Consider the following 17,676-nt stretch of genomic DNA (forward strand, 5'->3'; position numbering starts at 1 on the left):
TTTGCCGTCAGATGGCACGACCCAGGAGCGCACGCAGGGTTAGCCAACTGTGAGCGGAAACAGGCCGGGCCTGCGGCAGAGTCTTCTCTTTTAAGTAGACTCATCGCTGTGCTCCCCACTTCTGAACGTACTCCACTTCTAACACGGAGGGGCACCTGGGCAAATTGGGAGCAGCTGGGTCTTCCGAACTCAGAGCCGAGAGCCAGAAAGGCACTGAGGTGGCCTCCGCGTCCGGGAAGTTAAACATTTGTAGTCAATTTGGGAATGAATGAGTGTCTCTCTAGGCACATGGACTGCAGTAGACTTCTCTGCCTTCTGACTGGCTTTGGTCTCTTCCTATGGCTTCTAGAAGGATCAAGGGAAAAGTGCTCGATTTAATAGGACTAAGCCATTCAGAGAGACGGTGAGCTAGCATTCACTTACTCTGTGCAGATCTTGTTCTGTTTGTAAAACTTGTGCCGTGCTGTAAATAAGCGGGAAATATACTTGGCATTTTCAATATCATCCTTGAAAAAGAAGAGATGGGGGAAAAAAATAAGCAACTGTTTGATTAGATATTTGCTTCATGAAGACTGATCTGTACAGACATTAATCTCCTCCCTTTCATCCGAAGAACAAAATAACATGCCAGGCCAGGCAGCGAACCGACCATTGGTTTCCACGGTGTCCACGCTACCATGGCCAGCAAAGATGGCAGGAATGGCCGTCCGCTAGTGACATCAAAGGTTCTGGGTCTGTAATGATGAACTGACAGGTTCTTAGTAATTCTAAACCCGAACCTTCAGAGCAAGTAACTGAATCAACGTCTACAATTAACACCAATGTCACCCAGCCAGAGACGGTGTGGTGAGGGGACAGCCTTGGCTCCTGAGAAGGGACCCGAATAACTCCAGACAGTGTGGGCTAAGGGGGGACTGAAAATTCCAGGTCAGCCGGCAACAGACAATGCAGTCGGACACAATGAGGAGTCACCTGAGGAAGACTGTGGCCAGAGTGCTGTGCCATGCTGGACAAACATGAATCTTAGTGCCAAAGCCAGAGGGAGCATCCACCACTTGCAAGAAGTCATGTACGACCAGGCAAGTATTAGGAAAAAATCTCTCCAATAGCACTGCATCCCTTACGGAGTACAGGTGTGTGCCAATGTGCAGCCAGGACACCTAAGGATGCAGCTCAGAGCTGACATGATGAGGCATGGTGTGTGTGTGTGCATCAGCATGTGTAGGTATGCATGCATGTGTACATAGGTAGGTGTGTGTGTGTCTGTCTGTCTGTCTGTCTGCGTACATGCACATTTGTATGCATGCGTGACTTGATTTAGCAATCTTTAAGTGTAAACTTCATAGATGACAACAATGTGGCTCATCAGAAGGCTGGGCATGGTGAATGAGGCAAAAGCATTGTTAGCTTTAAAAAAAAATAAATCTGTCCCCAGGCGATGCAGGCCCCTGGACTCACTGTGTGGAAGAGCGCCGTCTCCTCTTTGTCAATCAGCTCCAGCAGGATTGCTGCTTTGCTGTGGGTGACACTCCCAATGTCATTCCACCTGGGCCAAAGAAATGTGACAGAGCTTACTCAGAAACGGTCCGTGTATTCGCCATGAGAAAGGTCTCATAATTATGACGTCACTATTCTGTCTCTTTAACAATAGCTTAAATATCCCACCTTTCAAAGGAAAAAATGAAAATAAATGCAGTATGTCCTAATTCACTTGAGCAACAGTTCGATTTGAAATGCATCTGCATGGTGACATCCGTGAAACGTTTTCTTTGTGGGTAGCTTTGAGAAAAACCTGCAAAGGTCTTGTTACCTTCCTCCCAAGTTTTCTGATGATGAAGCGCCTCCCCTGAATGTTTTACTTACCTCAAAGTACAGTCAAAGTCCTGTTGCCCTGTGCACATTCACTGTGCCATCTTGGAAAAAAAAATGCCCACTGTTGATTTATGTATCTATACCCCATGATCTAAACACACCCGTGCATGCTCTCCTTGCCTGTCCTCAGAGACCTGTCCACATGCGTGTGCAGGGCATGGACTAAGTGCATGGAGACAGGCATGACGACACCGAGTCCACCCGTGTGTGGCGCCTGTGGCCAGCCAGGGTCTTAGGAGGAATCTAATCCCAGAAGCAGGTGCCAGACACCAAGAAATAAGTGGTTGCTTCCGTTTCTACTTGGAGCAAGTTCCCAGCCATCTTTTTAATGCTCCAGCTGCAGCTGATGATGCAGCTCTCTCTCCCCTGCCCCCTCCTCTTCTTCTTCCTCTCCTTCCTCCCCCTCCTTCTCTTTCTCTGTCTCTCTCCTCCTTCCTTCCTTTTTTAAAAAAAAGACAGGTCTCCAGTATTCCAGGCTGATCTCAAACTTGCCACCTAGCTGAGAGTGACCCTGAACGAAGCCCTGATCCACCTGCTTCCACCACTACACGGTGTTCTGTGCCGCTGGAGACTGGCCTCCCACACGCAGGCGAACAGTGCTCCCTCTGGGCTCTGCCCCCAGCCCTTTAAGACTCGTGCTCTATGAAGCCCTCCCTCAGTCCACACACTCAGGCAGAGAGCAGGCCTGCTGGAGTGCTCACTCCCCAGCCCGCTGTTCTTCCTTCTGGGATTAGATCTCTCACAAGGCCCAGGAAGGCTACAGGCTCCTCACCCAGCATGTTTCCATGCCTGTAATCCCTGCACTGAGCCAGCCTACGGCACAGAATTCAATTCTCACATCCTATCAGAGGCAGAAAAAGCAGCGGTTTGCTCCTCTCCTCACAGCAGATGCAATGCAGACACTAATGAGAACCCAACTCCCTGAATCGGAGACGGGCGAGTTCTTTACCCGGGGTTTTCAAAGTTAGCACCAGCCACCTGCCTAGTCCAGAGTAGCTGTGCTCCCCACACATGTGCTCCCTACACTTGTGCTCCCTGGCACAGACGCCAGGCTGAGTAGCCACCTCCTGCTGGTAGGATCTCAAGAGAAAGGAAGTGGCTTCTCTTTTACAGATAAATTCCTTCAAAGCAACTGCAAAAACTCGACAGCCAGCACTCACCCTGTGCCCACCCTGTGCCCACCCTGTGCTCACCCTGTGCTCACCCTGTGCCCACCCTGTGCAGCTGCTGAAGGAATGGAATAAACACTACCAGAGGCTTCTGGTTCTGACATCTGCACGGGGCTGCTTCAGTTCAGTAGTGTGTGTGTATGTGTGTGTGTGTGTGTGTGTGTGTGTGTGTGTGTGTGCGCGCGCGTGCGTGCGTGCGTGTGTGTGTGTGTGTGTGTGTGTGTGTGTAATTCAAGTGACAAGCTTTTGTGTGTGTGTATGTAATCCAAGTGACAAGCTTTTGTGTGTGTGTATGTAATCCAAGTGACAAGCTTTTGTCTGTGTGTGTGTGTGCGTGTAATCCAAGCGACAAGTGTGTATGTGTGTATGTGTGTGTGTAATCCAAGTGACAAGCTTTGTGTGTGTTGTGTGTGTGTATGTGTAATCCAAGTGACAAGCCTGTGCGTGTATGTAATCCATGTGACAAGATTGTGTGTGTGTGTGTGTGTGTGTGTGTGTGTGTGTGTGTGTGTGTGTGTATAATCCAAGTGATAAGATTGTGCATGTGTGTGTGTAATCCAAGTGACAAGCTTTTGAGTGTGTGTGTGTGTAATCCAAGTGACAAGCTTTTGTGTGTGTATGTAATCCAAGCGACAAACTTGAGTGTCCTTCCTCTGTCACCCTCCACCTTGGTTTTTGAGGCAGTCTCTCCCTGGTCTGGAACTTGCTAAAGACGTTAGCGGGGTTAGCCAGCTAATCCCAAGATCTCTACTTGCCTTGCCCTCCCAGATCTGGGACTACAAAGCTCTGCTACCATGCCCAGCATGTTTATGTTTGCTCTGGGGACAGAACTTAGGTCCTTGCAGGACTTTACCAACTACAATACAGTTCCCTAGCCCTTAAAAGTTTGTGTCCTCTGGTCTCTGCCTTCATCCTAGCTTCAAACAACAAGAGGGCAAAATAAAAATGATGGCTAAGTGGGGACCTAGGGCAAGTGATGCCAACCAGGGTGGCTCCTGTTGGACAACTGTAAAGGTGCATCTCCCTGATCCAGGCACTTCACGCTGGAAGCCACCAGGCCAGGAGACTGTGCTTCGTGTGCTAGAGCCGTCACTGACACCTGCCCCAGGTACACAGCTGCACACATAAGACGCACACACAAAAACGGTACTCTGTCAATCAACACAGGGCCAGACTGCCCTGGTACGCAAAAGTGAGCCTGTGGACAACCATGCAGAGACCGGCTAGTGGGCAGGGGTGGGTGGGGCCATTCACCATATTCCTGGACAGGATTTGCTTGTACTGAATGGAAAAAAAGGTTAAAGGGTCCAAGTAATTAAAAAAAAAATACTCAGGTCGTTTCATTTGTTATCACGGACTGACCGCTTCTAAGACACACTTCCACAGGCAACCAATCCCTTTTTATTAGTACAAAGAATAGTCTGCACGTGGGCAGCACACGGTCAGGCAAAGTGTGCAGGGCTGTGGCCAGGGACAGTCCCAACAACACCAACCAGCAGGGCTGAGGACACACCTGCAGGGCTGAGGACGGCTGAGGACACACCTATATGGCTGAGGACACACCGGCAGGGCTGAGGACACACCTGCTCTTCCCACTCTCAAGGTCCACCCACTGACTCAGTGGGCTTGAAATGCACATTTCCTATAGTCAGGGAGGAAGAGGCTGAGCCTCCAGGAAAAGCGATATCAGTTTTTCCCCATCAATCCTGAAGCTGGCTACTTTCATCTGAACTGAGAAAATGTAGCTCATGCAGGTCAGGTCCGGCGTGGCTCTCCACTCACTGACTAGCAACAGCTGATGGCACCGCCTACAGCCTCTGACGGGAGGGGGCGGGGCAGATTACCTGTATATTACTGCCTGTCTTCCGATTCTGTTCCTCACAAAGATCCCCATAAAGAAAATGCCGAGGTGCATGCTGTTGCCGTGACTGTCCTGCGGGAGACCAACAGAAGGCATCTGTTACCACCATTGCTGTACCGCACCGTTCTCAATAGCCAAGGTTATCCAGCCCGAGGGAGACGAATGGAGCAAGAGGTGGGGGATGGAATACCCTGTGGACTTTAAATAGGGTGCTCTGGCATTTGTAACTGGTGCCATTATCCTAAGTAAAATAGGAAAGGCAGGGGGAGGCAAACAGCGCACTCACTTAGATGGGAGTAGGGCCCAGCAGAGCAGAGAGCGGGGTGGCAAGCGGCAGAATTTAGTGGCAGCAGGGGTGAGGAGATGTGGGCCACGACACAAATTTTAATTAAATTAGAGGGGCAGATTCAGAGATTCATTGTTCATTACACAAACTGTAGTTAGCAACAACATACTGTATTCTCAAAACTCCCCAAAATAGGGAATGCTGCGCTGTCTGCTCATGGTGAGTTTTGTGACACAGGGTAAGCCTTGTGAACTTCACTGGTGGGCCACCCCTGGGCCCTCTGCTAAAGACACTGGATGCCTTGTCTTCAGCTCTGAGTCGACAAGTCAGATGCCACCCACCCATTTCCTGGGATACCTGGCTGCCAGGGTTGTGATAACAGTGGGCAAAGACTAAACTTTGGAGGAGCTATCGTGAGGTTCCCTGCTTTCACCAGAGTAGGTCCTTTTCCTGGTACAAGGGGGGGGGGCGGTCCTGATAACAAGAGCAAATATGGAAGGCAGGCCTCCCATCCCCTAGAGACGGGACCCTCCCTCCCTCCCTCCAAGTTGACATCACAAGTCTAGGGGGATTGAGTTAAGGTATGACAGCCACTGTGGTCAACCCATGGAGATGTAAAAAGAGAACAGGTCAGGGGGTGCACCCCAGCAACCCCAGCATTCAGAATGTAGTGGCAGGAAGAGGTCGGTCGAAGAAGAAACACTATAGTTTCTATGCTGAAGAAAAGATGAAAGGCAAGTTGTACCACAGAAAGATGCATGTGGAGGAAGAAGGTGAAGACCATGAGCTGGGAGGGAAAGGGGGGGCCTACAGGAATCCCCCCTACCCCAGCTTTGCCTGCAGGTCCACACCAGTGTCAGGTGGTGAATGTGACTCAAGAAGAGTCATTCTTGGAGTGAGACAATAGAAGGACACACAGAAGGGATGCCCAAGGCAGCTGGGCCCCACTGGACCGAACTTAAGAGCTGGGCACCCTACTGGGAAGGGCACTTCAGCTGCAGTCTTGGGCAACCTCCTGTGAGCTCATGGGCTCTGTCGGTACAGGAGAAGCTCAGCCAGCAGCTACTGACTCCATGTGGAGGATGAAGAAAGGGAGACAGTGCTCAAGGAGGGCTGGGGACATTCTGAGAATCCAATTATGGGAGAGCTGGCTCCAGATAGACGTGCACGTAGGGGCCACACAGTCAGTCTCACTGTCCATCCCTGTCCAGGCTGCTGGCTGCTTGTTCCAACTTCTTCTTGCAAGTAGCCCACTCCCCACTCCCACTATCTCTGGCTCCCGCCTGCCATCCTCAGTCACCCAGAATCATGGCATCTGTGGATGGTCACGTCCATCAGGGACAGATATATTGGGGGAATCTAGCAGCTCAGCCAAGTTCCCCACAAAGATCACTGCTGGTCCTCCCATGCCAAAGAAGGAAGTTAACTCCCTGAAGAACCTACTAGAAACACACTGAAACTGCACAGTAGACTTCAGCACTAGCTTAACTACTTGCCCTTTCTGTAATTCAGACACTCAAAATAAACAAGCAAATGGTGGCAACAATGAAACCCCCAACTTCCAGTCAGAGGAGTTGGTTTTGGAGAAATAGAGAAAACGCTTATTGATTTTTTTTCAGTGACACAAAATGTCAAGACTACATATGGGTTGCTCTAAGTGGGCTGCAGATGGCCTCGACAGGCATTACTACAAGGAAAATAGATTACAGCCCTACCAAGGCGGCCATTAGAGAAGCAAAGGAGAATTAAACAAATCTAAAAGAGAGCCATCCAGCCCTTTCCAGGAGATGCGGCCACCCCGGTTGACTCTGTTCCGTGCTCACAGGCAGTTCTCATTAAGGCAAGGCGAGAGCAGCAGAGGAGGGGCAAAGCCTGTGTAAAGCAGCCAGAGGAGCCAGCGGTGAGCGCAGTGTGTGTGCTGACATCACAGGCCTCTCCTAGACCACCGGTACGTTAGGCATCTGAAGAGCTGGTCAGCAAGGAGGGGAAATTGGATTATGGGCTCTCAGGATGCTCCCAGCCACACCCACTCCAGTAGGTGGGGCAGTTACAAAGAATGTGATTTGCTTTCATGATTTCCTAGGTGTGGTTTCCACAAAACACCCACCACACACAGCTCTGTGGCGCTGGAGAAATAAAACGCGATTGCGTATTAGAGATGCTTCCGTCTGCCTCACCAACAATCGCCCCCACTGCTAAAGGAGAGTAAAGAGGAAAACCACCAGATAGCCTCTGTTCACGGCCAAGGGCACCAGCTGCCTGTCCTGCTGGAAGAAAGACAGGTCTGGCCTGGATGCTTTCAGGTGCCTGGACTCACCTAGACGACTGTCCTATAACTGAAGAAAATCTGAAGATCAAATCCCAAATCTCTGAGTGTTTGCTTTACCTAACGTGAGCTCTTAACTGCAGCGGCTGGGATGGAAATGTCTGTTCTGCTCCCTCCGCCCCCATGAGCTGGTGTGTTTGAAAACTTCACCCTTGGAAGGTTATGGACCCTTTAGGAAGTGGAACCTCGCTGGAGGACACAGGTCACTGGGGATGAGCCGGGGCCTCCGAGCATAACTCTGTTTCCTGTTGACTCTGTCTCCTGGCTGCTTATGCAATATGATCAGCTGCCTTCTCCAACACCACAGGCTGTCTCCCCTTGAACTGTGAGCTAGAATAAGCCTTCCTCCTTTGGGCTGCTCCTTGTCGGGTCTTTTTTGTCACTTTGGCCTGTGGCAATCCACCTTAACTTGGAAAATGCGCAGGGGCAGGAAACGGCGTGTTACCTTCACTGGGAAGACCTCCTGCCCGAATCCGTCCAGACGCTCCACTTCGTTGATGTACATCAGCTCGGCTTCCGCTGGCAGGATCCCCCTGCAGTCAGCACAGCATCAGAGGAGGAAACAGTCAGTGGTACAAAGTCCGAGGGAACCCCAGGGTCCTAGCGGCAGCTCCAAGAGCTGTGCCACAGGCCTGGCCTCTGGGGGTGGCTCATTTCCACCAGGGAGGACAGCGCCTTATTAAGCACTAATGCTCAGCCGCCTTTCACTCAACAAAGAGTAAGAAAAGGAAGGTAAATGACTCAATTAGGACCAATCGCCTTAAAAGCACCAGTCCACACATCCCTGCGTAAGATGTCTGCCTTAAAAAATATATTATTTTGCTTACGATATGAAAAATTTCACAATTTTAAAAAGGAAATTTTTTACAGAGAAAGGTGAGAAGGTGGTGGGAAAAGGAAGAGAAAACAGAAAGGGAAGAAGGACAAAGGAGGGAGGAAGCAGGGAGCACAGGCAGGGCCAGGGAGGAGCCATGAAGGCCTTGTCCTACAGACGGTGTGCTGTGCTGGAGTCAGCCATCACCTGCCTCACCTGTGAGCTTTGTGCTCCTGGGCCACCTTCTGGGTCAGCTCCTCTAGGACAGCTTCCTCCAGGGCCAAATCCTGGAAAGAGAGGAGCACTCAGATCAGGGATGGTGTGTCAGTGGCTCCTTGTCAGGTGTCCCCAGTGAGACAGACAGACAGACAGACAGACAGACAGACACACACACACACACACTGCAGAAGAATGGGCTCAACAGTTTGGTTTCTGCTGTTGCACACAGCTCCTATCACAGCCTTGGGTCCCAGACAGGTTTTTTTCTATCTATCTTTTTCTCTGTCTGTTTGTCTCCCACATGCACTTTTATTAAACTGCTTGGTATGTACTTGTGTACTTTGTACATGTATATATTCATGTGTGTATATTCATGTGTGTGCAACTGCACATGTATGTGCATATGAACATGCATGTGTGTGTATGGATGGGCTCTTGCTCCTACACTGAGGAGGTGTAGCCACCCTGGGGAGTTGGTTTGTTGTTGTTATTATTTTACAGACAGGGACTCTCCCTAGCCTAGAACTCACCAGGTAGGCGAGGCCAGTTAGCCAGAAAGCTCCAGGAACCCCTTGGCTCCGCCTCCTCAGCACAGGGACTGTGAGCCAGCTTCTCTTTTATCTGGATTCTGAGAATCAAGCTCATGTCCTTGCCAGCCCTTTTCTGTCCAGCAATCTCTGCAGCCTGTGGGTCTGTGCTTTTAATGATTAGGGTAGAAGCCGGTTGAGTCCTTGGACTCAAGTGTGCCAGGACTTCTTGTCTACCTCGAAAATTCCAGGCAATGGATCTAAGCTGCATGATGGCAGAGCTGGCTCCTCCTGGTGTAACTCACTGTTCAACGTGGGAGGGGGAGGGGCGGAGACGGGCCTCAAGGAACTTCTGCAGGACCACAGGTGTGTGTAGCTGTGCCCCGCCCCCCTTCGCATCTCAGCCAAAAGGAACACACGGCTATTGGGCACCGAGAGGGCAAAGCATGCACCTTTGGCTTCTAAGCTATGTGGGTGATGCCGAGAACCTTCCAGCCACCGTCTGCAGATGCCTTCTCCCTGCCCACAGGGCTGAGGTCAAAATCTGAAGACCCAAGTTCTATCCTTAGACTCTATGTGAAAAAAAGATGGCTTGGGTGGCTCGTGGTCTTTAGTACGGGTGCTGGAGAGCTGGGGACTGCTGAAATAGTTGTCTTGGGCAGCTCACAGACACATACACACATGCACACATACTTTTTGTTTGTTTGTTTGTTTTGGAGACAGGGTTTCTCCGCATAGCCTTAGTTGGACTCTCTTTGTAGACCAGGCTGGCCTTGAACTCACAGTGATCCTCCTGCCTCTGCCTCCCGAGTGCTGGGATTAAAGGCATGGGCCACTACGCCCAACAACACACAACAATGGACACTTAACTATTAAGAAGCAGTCCACCTCAGAACAACAGTCGGTATTGCTGAATGCTGAAAAACTAGCCCACGACTGTGGCAGTTTTGTCTGGAGGGTTCTAAGCTCCTGAGAAGCAGAGAGAGGCGGGTGGGGCGAATGGACTCTTTGTTTGTCACATTACTGATTGACATCTAGATGGCCACTGAGATGACCAAAAGGAAATAAGTAAGCTTCCTGCTGTGAGACTAGCAGGGTCTGTGTGCCTGAGACACTAGCTGCGTGCGTCTCAGGCAGCCACGCCAGGTGCTAGCTCTGAAAGGCACAAAGGGACAGAATAAGCTGACGTGAAGATCAAAAGGCCGCATTAAACTCTCAGCTCCAACTTTGAAAATGCCCAAAGGCACCCTTCTGCAATTACACTCAGCTCAGTGCCTCCACCTGTGTATATGTGCAAGGGTGGGGTGGGGGTGGGGGGTGGGGTGCTAAGGTATGTACATCCCAGAGATGTGTGAGTATGGCAGTGGCTGCATAACAAACGCAGGGTGTGTGCCACAGCCACACATCTGTGGAACGGCTGTGTGCTTTGTTCTTTTCTGCTGAAGAAGTGCCACCTGACAACTCAGGGACTGAGCAAGATCAAACAGGGCCCCTCCACCCTGCCTTCCCTCGGCCCCTCCCCCCTCAGGCAGAGGAATGCATGCTTCCCTTTGAGAGCTCCAGGAAAACCAAGCAGAAAGCTGACAGCTTTCCGCGGCCCCCCACTGCTTGCACAGTTAGGCCAACACCTGGGCAGGCATCTGGGCCTTTCTTCAGAGGGACCCAGCCATTGCTTCCACGCCTCCTCCCCCTGAGAGTTCAGAGCCTCTGGCAAGCTTGTGTTCTCAACACAGATTCTACTGTGTCTTTTTATACTTGTGCCCGCCTGTGATTCTGGGAAGACACACACAGCAGGGCTATGAAATGGGAAATGTCACTGAGCACCATGGTGCCCTCCCTCCCCTGGACACACCTCCTCCATGGTGGGTGCCTCTCACACCCCTCTTGTATGTACTGTCTGCAACTGTCTCTTCTCTGGTTATCTGTGCACCGTGCTATTTCATTCCTTGCTCTCCTTTGCCTGCTGGAATATGGGTACCTCAAAGTCAGCATCCCTCCCATCCCGTGAGAAGCCAGTCACAGGGCTTTTCCACAACGGCCCTTCCAAGTTCATAATGCAAAGTAAGTGGCCAACACATACTGACTGAGCTAAACCCGCTGTATGGCACGTAACCTTCATGTTACCGGGCAAGAGGTTTTGATGATAGACAACTTCTTGGTTTTGGTAAACGGCATTCTGTCCGTCCCTCTGTCCCTCTGCTTTTCCTGTTGTCTTGCACTTTGGAATGCAGATGGCGGCATGTCACAGAGCATGATTATAATAGTAACACATGCAAGTGACTGGTTACTGAGACTTCACCCTGGACCAACTTAGGTACCTACAGGGACTGAGGTTACTGTCATCTCAGATGAGAAGACTAAGGCTTAGGGCAATCAGCTAATTTGCTCGAGGTTGTGTGGCCGGTAAAGGGTGTCAGCCCCAATATAGCCTCAGAACCATTCAGCGACTATGTGGTAAAATTTCAGATGACAGACCCCCCCACAACAGATCATGGCAGGGCGGGCAGGGGATGTGTACTCAGAGAAGAAAAACAAGGGCCGGGGAAGGCCAAGCCTAGACACAGTCCCAGCTCAGCACAGGCAGCCACCAGCTTCACAGTGAGCACTTCCCAGGGGGACTCCGGGGGAAGATAAAACATTTCTGATCTTTCCCACACAGCAGCCCCAAGACACACATGTGGCTACTGAGCACTGTGATGTGTTCAGTAGAAAGTGTCTCCATGACGGTTACAGGTAACAACCACATGTGTTTATGAGAAGATCTTATCTCTTCCATACCTTCCTTGTGACTGTGCTAACACACATCCTAGCAACTGGGGTAGGCACGAGTCCTTTCTCCCCTTGCCCTCACTAACACTAACACTAACACTAACACTAACACTGCAGTTACCCCACCAGAAGCCGCACTCCTCTGTACACTACACTGGTATTTCCTCGTGATCACTGACACTGAATAGTCTTCACACGTCTCCTGGGTTTATTTTTATCTTCTTTTGAGAAATGTTTATTCAACTTGCGCGCTCATTTGTAACAGGGTTAAGTGTTTCCTTATCATCATACTTGACTTCCATAGATTTGGCGGCAAGAGCCTTATCCAGAGTATGATTTGCAAATATTTTCTCCTCACGTGTGAGTTTTGTTCTGTAAATCATGGCCTTTACTGTGCATTACTTCTTTAGTCTGATGTGACCCCTGCTGCTTGTTAGTTCCTTGTCCTTTAGGGGTAATACGTCAGAAATCATCGCCAAGACAAAGGCCTTGTAGCATTCTCTCCATCTCTGTCCAACAGTTTTAAAGCTGAGGGCTTATGTCTGCATCTTAATCCACTTGGATCTGACTCATACACACTGGGTGAGTAACGGCCCCGATTTTACTCTATTTTATGTGGATCCCAAGCTCTCCCAACACAATGTCCTGAAGATACTGCCATTTCCCTTGCATGGCCTTGGCCTCTTTGTCAAAAACCAACTGGTTGTACATGTGTGGATTTGTTTCTGGGCTCCATTTCATTCCAGTGGTCAACATGTCTGCTTGTAAGCCAGTGCCATGCTGTGTCAGCCAGCATCACGTGGTGTCTTAGCTTGGGTTACTACTGTTATGATGATACACTATGACCAAAAGCAAGCTGGAGAGGAAAGCCTTTAAGTGGCTTTTGCACCCACAGCCTATCACCAAAGGAAGCCAGAACAGGAACTCAAACAGGGGAGGAACCTAGAGGCAGGAGCTGAACAGAGGCCACGGAGGGGTGCTGCTTGCTGGCTTGCTCCTCACGGCTTGCTCAGCCTGCTGTCTTATAGAACTTAGGACCACCAGGCCAGGGATGGCGCCACCGACTGGGCTGAGTGAGCCCTCTCTCAGCAATCACTAACTAAGAAAGTGCCCTATGGGGAAGCCTAAAACCTGATCTTATGGAGGTATTTTCTCAGTTGGGGGCTCCGTCCTCTCAGATGTAATCTTGAATTTCTCTCATTAGTGTCTTATAGTTGTCATTACATAAGTCCTTCAACTCCTCGAGGGAAGGGAATTCGTGCCTATATTTCATATGCTTTTATGCTCCTACAAACCAGCCCGGTTTCTGTGTATTCTCACCATCCTCCCAGCTCTCATCCTCTCGTTCTGGGGAATTGAACCCACGGCTACACGAGCTAGGAGAGTGACCTACAACTGAGCTACCTCCTGCCCACTCTCATCGCTCGCATTCAAATGGTACTAGCAGTCTAGCTGAAATAGCCAGAGTAATAATAGATAGATGAGAGAAATAGATGATAGACAAATATAGATAAACAAATGACCTAGCTAGCTAGATGGATAGATAAAAGATAGATAGATGAATAGATAGATGATAAATGATAGATAAATATAGATAGATAGATAGATAGATAGATAGATAGATAGATGATAAATATAGATAAGCAGATGAGATAGACAGACAGACAGACAGGTGGGTGGGTGGAAGGTTTACGCAGGAAAGAAAGAGGTAAAATAGCCCACATTTCCTGATTATATGACTGTTACATAAAAAACTTAAAAAGATTCCATCAAAAGAATAAAAAACACTATTGGAACCAATCTCTATACCACCAAGGTTCCGCCTGGGGAGTCGGGGAACCAGGAAGGATCTTGAAGTGGAAGGAGGCACCCTCATTTCCTGGTGCTTCATGAAACGCCTCCCCCAGGAAGCACAGAGAATCTCAAAATAAAGAATGAAAATGTCCAAGGAAAGCAAAACTCCAATAAAAAAGAAGCAGACTCACCATAGGAAACAGTACATATTCTCGGAGGAATTCTTGGGAATCGAATTGGTTATAGTCTCCAAAGTCAGCTGGGAAGAAAAGACAGAGGACAACAGCAGTCAGTACAGGAAGACACAGACAGAATACGTCATGGCAAACTTGTGCCTACATATACCTGTCTACTGCACTCTCCCTGCTGCCCCATTAAACAAGACCAGTGCCAAGCTATACCTGCTGTTGTCCCCACTTTTACCTAGCAACTATCAGTATTGGCATGTGAATACCACTAGGTAATTTTTTTTTTAAAGAGTGGGATAATTTGGAAGCAAGCCCTGATGGCTATTTAAAGACTTGCAAACAATCCTCTGTTTGTTTGTCGAGTGTGTACCAGGTTGGTACCTCATGCCTGTCTGCCAAGGGGACTTTCTAAGTCAAGGTTAATATGGAGAAATGTAGCTGGAAACCCCCACGGTAAATCACCCTTGGCAAGCAACCTCGGAAACCCTCACAGCTCCTGAACACATTCACATGTCGCAAGATGCCAGGAAGTCCCTCCTTCCCCACTGCCATCTCTCTCACAACCACACTGGGGCACGCATCCCCACTGCCATCTCTCTCACAACCACACTGGGGCGCGCGTCCCCACTGCCATCTCTCTCACAACCACACCGGGGCCCACGTCCCCACTGCCATCTCTCTCTCTCACAACCACACTGGGGCGCGTGTCCCCACTGCCATCTCTCTCACAACCACACTGGGGCGCGCGTCCCCACTGCCATCTATCTCACAACCACACTGGGGCGCGCGTCCCCACTGCCATCTCTCTCACAACCACACTGGGGCGCACATCCCCACTGCCATCTCTCTCACAACCACACTGGGGCGCGCGTCCCCACTGCCATCTCTCTCACAACCACACTGGGGCGCGCGTCCCCACTGCCATCTCTCTCACAACCACACTGGGACATGCGTCTCCACTGCCATCTCTCTCACAACCACACTGGGGCGCGCTTCCCCACTGCCATCTTTCTTACAACCACACTGGGGCGCGCGTCCCCACTGCCATCTCTCTCACAACCACACTGGGGCCTGTGCAAACTGAGTCCCAAGAAATAACCTCGCCTTTCTCTGCCCCGCTTTTACAGAACCCAACCCCACAGGGGATCTCGATTCCATGGGAAAGGCTTGGCAAGGAAGAGGGGCTACATCTGCACACAAAGAGGTCAGCAGGACACAGTCGCAGAGACAGTGCAGGTCCCCCTAGAGGTGAAGCGCATCTGCCACTCAGGTGAGGCGCTCAGAGCGGCAGAGATGCTCCCTAAGCCTGTTTCAGGTATGATCACCCACATCTCCTATCTGCTTTTCTGTTTCTGTGGGTGTGTCTTTCTAAAGGGGGCTGCTAGAAACATGAGGGAGCGCTGGAGAGAGGGGGGCACTGCACGCACGCGCATGGGTGCGTTCATCCATCTGTGTGCGCGTGGAGACAAGAGGCCAATCTCTGCTCCTTCTCAATTGCTTCTGCGACCTTATTCTATGAGCCAGGGTCTCCAGCTAAGTCTGAAGTTCACTGTTCTGTCCGGCAAGCCCCCAGGAGCCTCCTGTCTCCGCCCTCCAATGCTAATGCACAGATGTGCTCAACTTTTATGTGCACTCATGGGATCCGAATTGAGGCCTTCATCCTGGCATGCTAGCACTACACCTATGAACCATCTCCCCAGCCCAAGAGAATGATGGTTTAAACATAATATGGTTTAAAAAAAAAATGGTTTCACCATACAGGCAAAATGTTCACTTTAAGGACCCAATGAAAAAGGGAATTCAGATTGAGTCCACCAACTTCCTCAAGGGTCTTCAACACCCAGTATGGCCAGAGTACCCCCCAAAGGAATGAGCAGTGGGAACAGTAAAGACAGCCTCTTAAAGGAGAAAGGCCCAATTGGAAGATAAGGCCACCAGGGTCTTCTCGGGCCTCTGGTGGTGCCGCAATGACCGCAGCGCCAGTGCTTCTCCCTCGGACCCTGGAGTGGACAGAAGCCGGCGCTCTAAGAACTCTGCAGCGGGCAAGAAGCTGGAAGGCTTCTTCTTAGACATTACGTACTCTCTTGGGGCTGGAGAGATGGCTCAGCGGTTCGGAACACTGGCTGTCTTTGAGGAGGACGTGGGTTCAGTTCCCAGCGCCCCCAAATCAAGAGTTTTTTCATCTTACTGCAAAACAGCGTGAACTGACCAGGGAGCCTCAGGCAGAGGTTGTTAGGCCACATCTCCCTGTTTGCCTGAGACAGCATAAGGAAGCAGAAGCTGGGGCCTCACAGGATGACTTACCCTGCACAGCTAAGCCGGCGAGCCGGATCACTTGCTCCAGTGAGCACCGCAACCGCCCTTCGAGCACATCTTTTTTGACTTGCAGGTAATACTGGTATCTGTTATGGGGAGAAAGAGATGACCATAATAAACACACAGACACTGCAAGACGGTCACAGCAGGACACAGGTGACACTGTATTATCACCTCTGCAGACGGACAGTGACCTCTGACCCTACCTGTGTCCCACTGTTCAGGGCAGCGGGTGCTGAAGCCAGCTCACTGTGAATGAGACTATTCTGGAATGCTTTGCCGGTGGGTCCTCAGGAGACCAAGAATGTCACGGCAACACGGTGCCTGCTTTCCATGGCTTAATTGTCGATTTGAAAAAATCTAGAATCACCTGAGAGATGGACCTCTGGGTAGGGAGACTATATTGGTTGTCCTAACTGAAGTACAAATAAATTTTTTAAAGATTTATTTATTTACTTATTATGTGTACAGTGTTCTGCCTACATCCCAGAAGAAAGCACCAGATCTTATTATAGATGGTTGTGAGCCATCATGTGATTGCTGGGAATTGAACTCAGGACCTTTGGGAAAGCAAGTAGTGATCTTAACCTCTGAGCCATCTCTTTAGCCCCTTAAAATTTTAAAATAATAAAAATGAGTCTTAAAAAATAAAAATGTATAAATGCCAAAGTGTGGCAGACCAGATCACTAATTGGTCAGATAATGTGGAATTCTGCTGAAGCTTTTCAGAGCGAGGCTTCACCTCACCTAATTGAGACACATGAAAACGTAGTTGATTTTAACTTTCCATCCTGGAGCATCTCTTCCAAAAACAGAATGCAGACAGAGAATGTCAGCCTCGCCGGATGAGGAGCTGGAACAAGCACACTGCCCCAGCTGACTAAGCCACTCCCTCAGGATGACCCACAGGCCCAGAAGCCTCCTCCCAGCAGGCATTTGCTTCCGAGCCTCCCAGGGTCATGCCTCCAAGCAGACTGCCCCCTACAATGCTGTCTGAAATACTGACGGACCTGGCCCTTCTGCTCTTGGTATAATCACTTATGTTTTATAGCTTGACTCTGAGGAGTGTGTCTGCGAATCCAGAGGTTACCCAGAGACAATCAGGGGAACAGACTAGCTGAGTATACCTGCACTATCATAGGTGCTGTGACACACTAGCCTAGTGACCTCAAGAGGGTAAGACACTGTTGGCTCTCTGTCCACCCTATCCCAGCCACCCTGGGTCTATAGGGCAGGGAAGCAAAACAGGTTCATCTCTGGTGGGAAAAACCTAGATTCAGATCTGAAGGGCAAACAAGGGAGCTACTTAATAAATCCTTTTAAATCACACCTAGTATACAACAGAAAGCCAACTTCTGTTTCCCGCTCACACCTGACATTTTATCTGATACATTCATAACCATTTCACAGGTTGCACTGTTCAATTGGGAACTTTCCTCCTGCCTGTATCATTTGGCTGTATCAACGAACCATCTTCACTGAGCTTTAGCTTGAGAGGCCAGCCCAGCAGAAAACCTTTTGTCTACTTATACATC

The 17,676-nt window shown here is 49.9% G+C and overlaps 1 protein-coding gene across 5 annotated transcripts in view; it reads right to left on the reverse strand.

Moving 5' to 3' along the window:
* Positions 1-17,676, reverse strand: part of PTPN14 (protein tyrosine phosphatase non-receptor type 14) — a 138,276-nt gene that overhangs the window by 33,724 nt on the left and 86,876 nt on the right. For all 5 annotated transcript variants that reach the window (XR_014777457.1, XM_084773203.1, XM_084773202.1 and 2 more), the window contains 7 exons: positions 16,130-16,227; positions 13,829-13,896; positions 8,545-8,615; positions 7,960-8,047; positions 4,886-4,974; positions 1,459-1,546; positions 424-506 (listed from right to left, as the gene is read on the reverse strand). Coding sequence is in view for 4 of the 5 variants with exons in the window: in XM_084773203.1 (XP_084629329.1) it covers positions 424-506; positions 1,459-1,546; positions 4,886-4,974; positions 7,960-8,047; positions 8,545-8,615; positions 13,829-13,896; positions 16,130-16,227 (585 nt within the window). In the remaining variant the exon portion in view is untranslated. The remainder of the gene's footprint in view (positions 1-423; positions 507-1,458; positions 1,547-4,885; positions 4,975-7,959; positions 8,048-8,544; positions 8,616-13,828; positions 13,897-16,129; positions 16,228-17,676) is intronic.

This window comes from Acomys minous (assembly GCF_964271855.1).
Source record: "Acomys minous genome assembly, chromosome: 1".
Lineage (NCBI taxonomy): Eukaryota > Metazoa > Chordata > Mammalia > Rodentia > Muridae > Acomys > Acomys minous.